The sequence below is a fragment of the Alligator sinensis genome, unplaced genomic scaffold (assembly GCF_000455745.1).
Source record: "Alligator sinensis unplaced genomic scaffold, ASM45574v1 scaffold2020_1, whole genome shotgun sequence".
NCBI lineage: Eukaryota > Metazoa > Chordata > Crocodylia > Alligatoridae > Alligator > Alligator sinensis.
Genome location: NW_005843181.1, coordinates 160,904 through 172,495, shown reverse-complemented (window position 1 = coordinate 172,495; position 11,592 = coordinate 160,904). Strand labels below are relative to the sequence as shown.

The 11,592-nt window shown below is 54.0% G+C and overlaps 1 protein-coding gene across 1 annotated transcript in view; it reads left to right on the top strand.

Annotated features, from left to right (window-relative positions):
* The window catches only part of NRBP1 (nuclear receptor binding protein 1), a 61,226-nt gene that overhangs the window by 31,450 nt on the left and 18,184 nt on the right, over positions 1-11,592 (top strand). The window contains exons 3-7 of the mRNA XM_025194298.1: positions 4,583-4,705; positions 5,161-5,262; positions 5,355-5,444; positions 5,904-5,944; positions 7,318-7,412. Of these exons, the coding sequence (XP_025050083.1) occupies positions 4,583-4,705; positions 5,161-5,262; positions 5,355-5,444; positions 5,904-5,944; positions 7,318-7,412 (451 nt within the window). The remainder of the gene's footprint in view (positions 1-4,582; positions 4,706-5,160; positions 5,263-5,354; positions 5,445-5,903; positions 5,945-7,317; positions 7,413-11,592) is intronic.

The following is an 11,592-nucleotide window of genomic DNA, read 5'->3' as shown; positions in this document are numbered from 1 at the left end:
CTTCAGCACCCTTGGATGGAGCTCATCCGGGCCTGCCGACTTAAAGGCATCCAGTTCTTCCAGATGACTCTGCACCATCTCAGGGTCTACGCATGGTAGTCTGGTGCCTTGCTGCTGCCTCTCTACAACCCCAGTGAGAGACTTGTCGTGCCCTTTGCTTAGGCACACTGAGGCAAAGAACTCGTTGAGGAGTTCAGCCTTGTCCCCTCTGTCTGTCACCAATTGTTTCTGTCCATTTAGCAGGGGTCCTATTCCTCCCTGGGCCTTCCTTTTACTCCCTATATATCTAAAAAACAATTTCTTGTTGCCTTTACTTGGGTTGCCATCCTCTGCTCCATGGCAGCTTTGGCCCGTCTAACTGCCTCCCTACAAGCACGTGCAGAGGAGGTATATTCATCTTTGGTGATCTCTCCCTGTTTCCACTTTTTATGTGCTCCCCTTTTGTCCCTTAGGCTGCCCTGGATTTCTCTGGTCAGCCAGGGAAGCTTCCTGGCCCCTTTCCCCCTTTTGCCTCGCTCGGGGATTGTCTTGCTTTGTGCTCGAAGGATCATTTCCTTAAGGCACAGCCACCCTTCTTGGGCTCCCATCACTTCAAAACTCCTACTCTGCAGTGCGTCCTTGACTAATCGCCTGAGTTCATTGAAATCAGCTTTCCTAAAGTCTAGCACTTTCACCCTACTAGTTACCTTACCCACTCGACGTCTTATGGTGAATTCTATTATTAGGTGATCACTGTCCCCCAGATGGCTACCGATCTGTAGGTCCCCAACCATGTCATCCCCCGTTGCCAATACCAGATCCAGTATGGCCAATACCAGATCCAGTATGGGTCCAAGGAGGTGATCCCCCCCCCTCTATGTGGCACTGGTCAGGCCGCAGTTGGAGTACTGCGTCCAGTTCTGGGCGCCGCACTTCAGGAGGGATGTGGCCAGCATTGAGAGGGTCCACAGGAGGGCCACTTGCATGGTCAAGAGGCAGCGGGGCAGGCCCTATGAAGAGAGGCTAAAGGGCCTGAACCTATTTAGCCTCCACAACAGAAGGCTGAGAGGGGATCTGGTGGCCATTTACAAACTCACCAGGGGGACCAGTGGGAATTGTGGGAGGCTCTGTTCCCCTGGGCACCACCCGGGGTTACTAGGAATAATGGCCACAAATTGTTAGAGAGAAGGTTCAGGCTGGACATCAGGAGGCATTACTTTACAGTTAGGGCTGCCGGGCTCTGGAATGGACTCTCAAGGGAGGTGGTGCTTTCTCCTACCTTGGGGGTCTTCAAGAGGAGACTGGACAGAGATTTGGCTGGGGTGATATGACCCCAGCACCCATTCCTGCCTGGGACAGTGGGTCGGACCTGGTGATCTGTCTAGATCCCTTCTGACCATAACCACTATGATATGGATCATGGTCTAGGAAGCCAAACCCCGCATGGTGGCGCCAACTCCAAAGCCCTGGGTTGACCTCACCAATGCAGTTGCTGTAGTGCTGGCCGCGGCTGCTGACCGGGATGATAGGAAGGCCACTTGTGCCCCTGAACCTCTAAGCCAGGCTCCCAGAGCTATGTAGTCAGTTATGACCCGACCCGGACTACTCTGGGCTGCATCATTTGTTCCCAAATGGATGAGGACCATGGGATAGTAGTCGGTGGGCCTGATTAGGTCTGGAAGCCTTGTTTGAGATCCCAAATCTGAGCTCCTGGCCAGCAACATACCTCCTGTACTGTGGGATCCAGGCAGCAGATGGCTCCCTCAGTTCCTCACAGGAGGGAGTTGCCCATCATGATGACCTGATGTCTTCTCCTCTGGCTGCCCGGGTGTTCCTCAGCCTGTCTGCTGGTAGCTGTGGACACGGCCTCCGTTGCTGCCCTCTCTCCCAGTGATGCCAGGGCCTCATTCCTGTTCCCCAGTTGCACTGGGGGAATCACTCCAGCAGTGTGATGTCTAGTTCTGGAGGTGACCGTCTTCCATCCTTCTGCATCAGGTCCCTCCTGTGCTGCCATCCTGCCATATGTGCAGTCCTGCAGAGAGTGGAAGTACTCATCAGTCTCTTTTGCCTTGATCCCCCACAGCCTGCTAACCTCTTCCTGAAGTTTCCTCACCTGCCCCTCCAGCACCTCAAGCTGGGCACACATGGGACAGGTGAGGGGACTCCTAGTTCGTCCACCACCCCTGGACCCCAGAGCCTTTGCCAGGCAGCCCCTGCGGACAGGGGGCCAGGGTGCCACCGCCCCATCCAATGGCCTATCTGGATGCAAACCTCACAGGAGCTCTGAGCCAGAGGCAACACCAAGGCAGGGTCCCTGGCTGTGCTTCATGTCACCACCCCCATAGTAGCCCCCCTGCACGTTCACTTACCTAAAGTCTCTGTCAGGAGCTCCAGACACATGGAGCTTGCCCCTTGTGGGACTCTACTGGAAATATCCCCACAGGAGGATAAATTACCATTTGCCATTACATGGAGAGGATCATTTAGCCCATTTTAAACCATTAAATATGCAAGGCATTGATCTTGGATAGTATAGTACCAAATGGGAGAATGTCATACCTTGGAGATACCCTGAGATCTTAAATCCGCAGTTATCCGTATGAACCAGACTCGTAATCTCATGAAAAACAATATTAACTCTTAACCTCCCCCCCCCCCCAACCTGTTTTGGACCTTTAATTAGTCTACAGTCTCTCTGTTCTGTATTGGTTATATTGCACATCAGCCTTTTCTTTATTTTGACTGAGATGTCTTGGTTATCCCATTCACCCTTTTAAAACATTGGCACAGGTTTGTTGTCTCCCAACCCCTGGCCATCTGGGGTGTCCCCAGAGTTCCTTTGATCCATCGGAGTTGGTATTCGTTGGAGTTCTTTGTCCAGAAATCACATGAATGCAAGTTACTTGGATCTGCAGATTTGAAAATATTGAACTCGTTAGTTTCTGTTTCGTGTCTTTCCTAGCTGGGGCAGGAAGGGACATCCTGGGCCATCAAGTCCAGTTCTTTCTGCTGCTGCAGGCAACCCCAGTATGTAATTTGATCGAACAGTCTTGAAAATTATTGTGTTTTTTGCCTTCCCCCATGCTATTCCTGAATCCTAAATAAATACCAAAATAAAATAATGCCACGCTCTGTTAGGCTGCCAAAAATATGATGAGCAAAAAAAGGTTACGGCCCTTGCAGATTCCACCTGGGAGATAAGTCAAGTAACCTCCCCTGGAAAGGTAGGAGGTTTAGCAATGAAGGAGTAACCTGAAGGAGTAATTAGTTCACCTACCGAGGTAGCACAGTAGGGTACAGCTGCATGGTTATCTGTATGGGACTAGAAATTGGTTTTCATATATAATCATTGCAATCTAATTGGGGCCTGTAATTATTCAGTGTATAAATTGGGTATAAAAAAAAAAGTACTGTTCTATCCCACTTTAAGCATGTAGCCTCCATGCACTTCCTCTCTGCCTGTTGGTCTAATCAGCTGGCTAACAGTAATTTACAACTTTCTAATTATTCTTGCTGTATAGTTTGTTTAAGCTTAATAGTGCTGTGTGCACCAAACCCAAGCCGTACAGGGTTGGGGCCCAGCCACTTGCAGCAGCTTGGCAGAGGCAAGCTGAAATATCTGTTGCCTTTATAATGAGGAGACAAATTGCAGCTCTACCTGGTGCCAATGCAGTCTTCACTCCGTGATAAGCACTGGGGCAGGGGTCCAGTTTGGTGTTTCCAGTGCTTAATCCAGCAGAGCCCTGGCACGCATGTCCTGCAGGGCTCTCCAGGGTATGCATTCCAAGTCCATGTGGAAGATGCTGTAGGAGCAGTGGGTCCCTGTGGAGGGAAATGAGATGGCCAGGTTGTGAGGGGGACCCCTCCTGCTCTGCTGCCATTCCCTGTCCCACTCTCTGCCAGCCTCCATTTGAAAGCACTGCCCTTTCCTTTGGGGCCCTCCACAGCCCTGGTGCTTCCCACAGCCAAGCTTTAATCCCCTGCTTAAGCCTCGTCAGCAGCTTGGCAGACCTTGAGTGTGGACACACTCACACTGGGTTCAAGCGGTTTACTGCCAACTCTGCTGATCCTGACTACACAGGCTTTAACTGTTCCAGTTGGTACAGGATCCCCCGTGCCACCTTCATCTGGCAGTCTCCTACACGCGGCATTGCCCCTGCTTTCCCGTGCCCGAAACGTCTTCTCTGCTCGTTCTCCGCACAGCATTGCTCTTGTGCAGATCCCCTCTTAGAATGGTCTGCTGACTGCCCATGCAGGCTTTCTTCCCCACGCTCTTTGGTGCAGTCAGGGAAGTGTAGACACCATTGATGGTACAGTCAGGTCCAGTAATTCAGTATCACCAGGCAGCTCAGTAGTAGCTTAGTGGTGTGCAAAATTCTCTCCCTGGACTGCTGTCTGCTCCCTCCAGTTCCTTCCCCCTCCCCATACCCTCTGTCCACCTCTTTTCTCTAGCACAGAGCACAAGCATCTTGGGGCACAAACCATAAAATACGTGCATGTGGAACGCCAGGCTTGCAGTTCATTGTGTTGGGAAGTGAAGTGGGCAGGGCAAGGGGGTCTCCCTGTCTTGGACCTCACCTTTTTCTCCCTCCTGTTCATCCAGGTGAACCAGCGCAATGTCCCGGGGATTGATAGTGCCTACCTGGCTATGGACACAGAGGAAGGGGTGGAAGTAGTCTGGAACGAGGTGCAGTTTTCTGAGCGCAAGAACTTCAAGCTTCAGGAGGTAAGTTGTGGGGGAGACTGTCCTGCATCTCCTGGTGGGGCAGGGACTGCCATGTGCTGGCTGGGTTGGGATCGCACAGCCCGGGTGTGCAGTGCAGGTGATTAGTTGCACTTGTAGCTCTGCGCTGGCAGGTGGACAGCATTGGACATGCTGGATGCACAGGCCTAGTGTGTGCACACAGGGACCTGGGCAAGTTGTTAGGACGTCCTCACTGGATGTGGAACAGGGTAATGGTGCTGGTACCAGTGACCCGATTGGCCACGGGTACAAGGGCAGGGTGAGCAGTGGTTTCAGGTATGGAGCAAGATGCTGCAAGCTCTAGACACAGCAGCTGGAACTATTTCCCTAGTAGTGCCCAGGGTTGGGGGCTGGGTCAGACCCAGGAGGGCAGGTGCAACAGATGGCAACAGGGTACCATGGGTGGTAATGGGGCTCTGCTTTTCTGGGTGTCCCAGGAGAAGGTTAAAGCAGTGTTTGACAACCTGATTCAGCTGGAGCACCTGAATATCGTGAAGTTCCACAAGTACTGGGCTGACGTGAAGGAGAACAAAGCCAGGGTACGTGACGAGAGCAACCCCTTTCCTGTGCGCCCAGGGGCCCTGTGGGGCCAAGGGGAAGCAGTGGGTAATGTCTCCTCCTGCCCCTGCAGGTGATCTTCATCACAGAGTACATGTCATCAGGCAGCTTGAAACAGTTCCTGAAGAAGACAAAAAAAAACCACAAGACGATGAATGAAAAGGTAAACCCTTTCCCTGTGCATCCTGCTCTGACCGGGCTGGCACATGGGCTTCAAGGGTTACCTTCTACAGGCTGAATCTCTGTTCACCTGGCATCCCTACTGCTAAAAACCAGCTTCAGCAGGGGCTGGGCCATCTGGGGCAGTGCTCTGCAGAGAAGCATGAAGTAGGCAGTGCAGTTGTGCAGCCTTTGGGCATGGTCGTGAGTAACCTGCCTCTTCTTTACGTCCACGTGGGGTGGAATGGAAGCCAGTGCCCAGGAAGGAGGTGAGGGATTCCTTCTCCCCACAAGCGTGGGCTTGGGTTGAGCACAGCTGTGATGACAAGCAACAGCAGGATCCCTACACTGGGCCTAGGCTGGCACTAGGAGCTGTCAGGAGGGGATGTGTTCCTTTAGATGGGCTTGAATAGCCTGAAGCTAGTCCTGCTGCTGACTGACTTGGTTTTTGCTGTATTTGCAGGCCTGGAAACGCTGGTGCACCCAAATCCTCTCTGCGCTCAGGTATGGACCCCAAAGCAGCCAGCCAGACTGAGCTGTGTGTTGGAGGAGCCCAAACCAACCGTACTGAGGGCAGCCTGGCTTGTTAGGAGTCTGTCAGCCTCAGCTCTTCTGGATGTGCTCTCAGCCAGTTCAGGTCTTCTGACCAAAGACGTGAGAAACCAGGAAGCACTGGAGGATGTAGCTTTCTTGCCCATGTCATAGGTTTTGAATGCAGCATTTTTTGTGCTGGGGCAGGATTTATCTGCCGCGTGGACAGTCCAGAGGCTCTTCAGCGCTCTCCTTCTGTTGGCAGGCTGAAAACGCTGTCCAGGGAACCCCCAGATAAGAATGCTAAAGCTGTAAACTTGTGCGCCAATCCTTCAGTGGGTCCACAAGGGCTCTAGATGAGCTAGGCTGGCCTCCTGGAGCCAGCGCGCACTGTCCCAGCCATAGTGCTGAGAAGCACAAAATATGAGGAATGGAATATTGTGTAATGAAACTGATGTAGTGCAGGGAGGGAACAGCGCACACCAGTTCCCAAGGCCCTGCAGCCACAGGGAGATGATTTAGGCCAGGATTCCAGCAAGTGGAATATGCCCTGGGCTGCAGAGCTCCCCCTGACCTGGGGGAATGCCTTCTAATGCCGGGTCTGGTGGGCACACCTGCCAGGCACCGCCAAGGGTTCTCTGCATTGGTTTAGCTCATCTCTGGTCCTTCCTTAGCTCATCTCTGGCCCTTCAAAGAAAAGGAAAAGTCTTTGAAATTGCACTGAGTATTGGGAGGGGAGGGGGCGAATTTCCCTCCTGACCCCTACATGGGATTGGCAGGAACCCTGAAGTATGAAACACAGTTTCATCTTCTCTGTGGGCAGCTGCAGGTGTTCCGAGAACATTCAGGGCCTCCAAAGAGGGGGGAAGCTGCATTCTCTGCTTGCAGGGGCAGAAAGGGGCTTCCCAGCTGTCTTGCCTGGCAAAGCTGGGATCCAGAGCAAAGCTTGCTTTTAAGCTATAGTGTCAGCTGAGCAGCTTGCAGTGGTGCTCAGCTGCATCATCCTGGAGGCGATCGAAGGCCCACAGCCAGGTTGCTGCCACTTTGCCCCTTGCAGCTGTCTGGGTGGGGTGGGTTACCCAGCAAGTGCCTCCTACGGGCTGAGGCAGGGGGCCAGGGAAGGCTTTCTTCTCTTCCTCCCTCTCTGCCTTCCCTCCCTGGTCAGGTGTCAGGCTTTATTTTATTTTATTTTATTTATTTATTTTTTTTTGGCCCTGGCCATGTCTCCCAGCCCCTGCAGATGCTCCCAGCCAATTGTTCACTAGTGCTGTCCCTCAGCCCCTGCTGCTGTTGCTGCCCTGTGGCAGAGGGTCTCTCCTTATCAGTGTCCTGTTCTGAATTTCTAGCTACCTCCATTCCTGTGACCCCCCCATCATCCATGGCAACCTGACCTGTGACACCATCTTCATCCAGCACAATGGACTGATCAAAATCGGATCAGGTAAGAGGCTCAGGAGGCAAAGTCCCCAGTGACTGCATCCACAGCTTCAGTCCTTGCTGGGCACCCAGTTTCTCACCTTGCTAGAGCTTAGGGAGGCGTTGTTCAGAGCACTGCCCTCCAGAATCAAGGCAGGGTGGGAGGGCCTGCCCTGGTGGGGAGCATTCTTGGGCACAATGGGGATTGCTGCAGCCCCTTCTCCCACCCTTTGAGAACTGGGGTCAGGTCACACCCCTGATGGGACTTGCATTTAGTAAATGACACGGACACTTCCTGGTCGTGTGCGTGCAAAATCCTTGAGTCCGTCTAGTTTCCTCCATTGGCCCTTCTTGGGGGAGTGGGCTCTGTGCACCTCTGCCTACATGCACACATGCGCACGTACCCCAGGCTGGTGAGCTTTGAGACCCGCCTGACAAGCTGTTCAGAGACTGCACCAGTATCCTCGCAGCACTAGATGCAAGGAGCCAAGACTGGCCGGACTTTCCTCTTGTGCCTTCTCTTCTACTCTGAGCTGCTGGACCTGTGGGCCAGCTCAGATCTTACTAATAGTCTTGGTCTGTGCTTTTGGTGCTGGCCCATGGTTGAAGGCAGGGCAGGGTGGCACCTTGAAGGCTAGCTGGTCCAGAGAGGCAGGAGACTTTGGAGGCAACAACCTTCTTCATCAGATGTTTTAGCCCCTGGCCACTTCCCTGACTTCTCCCTGTGCTGTCAGACCCCTGGCCTCAGGAAAGCTGCTTCACCTTCCTCCCTGTCCAGAGCTGCTCCTTCTGGACTGGCCAGGTCTCCCTGAAGCAGGATGGAAAATCTGGTGACAGTCAGGAAGCGCTGTTGAAATCCAGTTTCCAGGAGCTGGTCCAGCTTCTGCCTGTGCTCTGCCTCTGTCCTCCCTCTTGTGTCCTTGAGACCTCTGCCCATTTCTGTGCAGTGCAGGCATGCTGTCTGCCAGCTTGATGCGCCAGCTGCCTGCTTTACCACCTCCCATCACCCTAGCATTGCTAGACACTTCAAAGACCTGGTGACTGAATTCATGCTGGCTCATGAGCCTCTGCCCATGTGGAATCTCAGCCTGCCTCCGAACTCGCTCTCATCCTGGGAGGGGAGGGTTCTTTGTCTTGTCTGTGTCTCTGTTGTGACCTCTGAGGAGGAGCAGGCTGCAGCCTGTCCTGGCTGACCTTAGTCGCAGAGCTGAAAAGAGACATTTGGCACATGCCTCCGTTCTAGTCTGTATCAACACAGATCTCCTCCTAAGTCAGACCCCAGCCATGTTCTTCTCTGGGGCAGCTGGACTCATTACCCCGTGTCAGGAGAGCTTTGAACCCATTGCTTAGGAAAAATGTTTAGAAATCCTATCCTATGGGGATGGGACAGAAGGAGCACTAACACCTCTGGCATGTTGCCAGGATGCTGGGGCTTGGCTTTTGTTCTTCCTGAACTTCTGAAGGCTCTCCTTGAGCCTGCTTCACTGCTCTTGGCAAGCACCTGGCCCACTCGCACTGGCGAAGGGTTAGGAGTCCTGCAGAGCTGGAAATTGGTCCCCCCAGTGCTGGATCATCAGTGCTGCTTTCAGCACAGGAAACTGCCTTTCAACTCTGCATCTATGTTTGGGGCTTGATTCAGGGAGGACAGTTCCATTGCTTGACACCTCTGGGCTAGGTCTGAGCCCTGTGAGTGGCAATACACAGAACCTCTCCTTCAAGGCAGCCTCTTCCTCACTAATTTTGGCTTTCTGAGTCTTGCCACTGTGGAGCCAGGCTTCCTGCAGGCCCTTGGCCCCTTTCTCAGGGCTTTGCTTCTGTGGGCTGCACCAGAAGAAGTTGAGACAATTGGAGCCCCACGAGTCTTCTGAAGTCAGTTCTGTAAGAGGGCCATAGGGAAGGCTTCCTTCTGGCTGTGGAGAGGGCACACCTTGTCAGTGTGAACCTGTAGAGGCAACAGCCCAGACCTCTGGCTGGCACTGCTCATCTGCCTACCTTAACCGGGATTCTAGTAACTCCTTTATTTAAAAAGCAGCTGGGGTTATGTGTAGAGGAACAGCCCCTCTGCTGCAGGGGCCGTTACCCAGAGGGCCCTGAACCAGAGCCGCTGGCAGTGCCACTGTGCAGCCAAGCTAGCAATGCAGAGATGGAGCCGTATCTTGCTGCCTTGGCCTTTCCTCCAGTGGGGTTGGGACCTGGCAGACCAACTTGATGCTCAGTCTTAGCAGCGTTTCCTTCTTGGGGCATTTGAAGCAATGAGCATGGATCTTGTGTTTCCGTGGAATCACTTCTCACCACTCAGTCACTCTCTGAAACTTCCTGTCCTGTGTGTTGCTAAAGCGGTTTGGTAAGTCCCAGGAGCTGCAGCCCTGATTGCGCGAAGGGGCAGGGCACCTGGGAATACACAAAAAAGCAGCACTGTCAGTGTCCATGGTGCCAGCCCCATGCGGGTTCTCCAGTAGAAGGTGCTGGCACTGGTGAAGTGGTGCAGGTGTTTGGGAAAGTTGCCACCCTCCATGTTGGCGGGGAAGGGCATCCCTGAGCCGAGAAGTGCTGCTAAGGCTGGCAGGCCTCCGTCACCATCCCGTGATGAGCTCTGTGGCCTGCAGCGCATCTCTGGTCAGCACCTCCTTTTCTTGGAGTTTGACTGTGCAGTACTCAAGCCACTGTCAGTCACCTGGTCTGTGTGGCACCCTGCAGCCGCATAATTCCCTTTTGTCCCAGGAAGGAGGGACCAAAGACAGCAGGCTCAGGGAGGGGAGAGGCGCAATGCAGAGGCCATGCTCCGTCCATCAGTTTCAGTCCTGTCAGGGTTGGGGGAAGGAGGGTGAGGGTCCTAGGAAGGCCCGGGTTTGAGCAGGCGATGTGCGTGCCCTTCTCTTTCCCCTCAGGATGCCATGAGACCCTGCAGTGCTCTGAGGGCTCAGTAAACGGAGGGTAGGTCAAGTCTACACGTGCAAGCTACCTGGCTCTCTGAGTGCCCTGCTGGGAGGGGGTTCCCAGAGCCCATCTCCTGCTACCACCTTGGCAACTTGCTGCCAATCTGCTTTGCAGATAGCTTGCTTCCCTTTCTTTTGAGAGTTGGCTGCAGTGACTAGAATCTCTCAGGTCTGTTGCAGGCTTTTAGAAAGAGAAAGAACCTGGCTTGGGAAGGGTTTGGCCCAGAGATTCTTGGAGTGGGTATGGTTTGGAACAGGACAGGAGTGGGAGAGCAGTGCAGTGTCTAGCAAAGAGGTGGCCAACCTCTGTGTGGCACCGGGCAGAGTAGTGCAGGGAGCAGAAAGCAGGGCAGTGGATTGGGCAGGGGAAGGGGATTGGTGTGACACTTGAGGAGAACGCATGGGCTTGTGTTGTGGCATGCCTTTCAAAAAGGTTGGCACCTGTTGGTTTAACTGAAGGACTCTTGGAAGGAGGACACTGCAGGAAGGGCTGACTGGGGCCTGTGAGGCTGCTGTAGGTGGGCAGGGCTGGGAGGGCAGTGGAGACCTGGCATGGACTGGAAGTTCCTGGGTGGAGCGTGGCCGAGTGTGGCTGTCCTGTTCGCAGCTGTGTTGGGGTTGCTCCCTGGGTGCAAGCAGGGTCCCCAGCCAGAGTTGGCAGTGAGGTACAGTTCAGAGCAGAGGAGCTGTACAAGTGCAGAAAGTGGCCCGCTCTGAGACTTGTGCCCGCTCTGAGGTTCAGAGATATCTGGCCTGGCTGTCATTTGCTCTCTTGGGCCAAACCAGTCTCACTCTGGAGCTTGGTGTCCCAGGGACTGTGGTGGGAGCTTTGGGGGCTTCTCAGGGATGCTCTAGAAGGTGTCGTGAGCAACTTGCTGCTTGATGCAGTCCCTTCCTTACCTCTGGAGCATGGGCAGGCTCTTGGGCTGGGTAAGTCTCTGGGCTGGCCCGTTGTCCTATGGCCTTCCCCTAGCTCCATTCCCCTAGCTTTGCTCTCTGCCAGGCAGCAAAACCTCGTGAGGTGGGTGGGAGAGTAGTGCTGCTAAAACCCCCTGGGCAAGGGCCTGGAAAGCCCTGTCCTGTGGCATGGTGGGGGTCACGGCCCAGCTGGGCACTCAAAACTGAGCCTCCTCCCTGCCCTGAGCACTGGCTGCAGCACCCTATGCCCTGTGGGCAGAGCCATTTCCCCTCCCTGGCCCCACAGGGTCTGGGGTGTAGAGACCATCATGATCCTTGTGAGGTCACAGGCTGAAGCCTACTGAGAGGGTG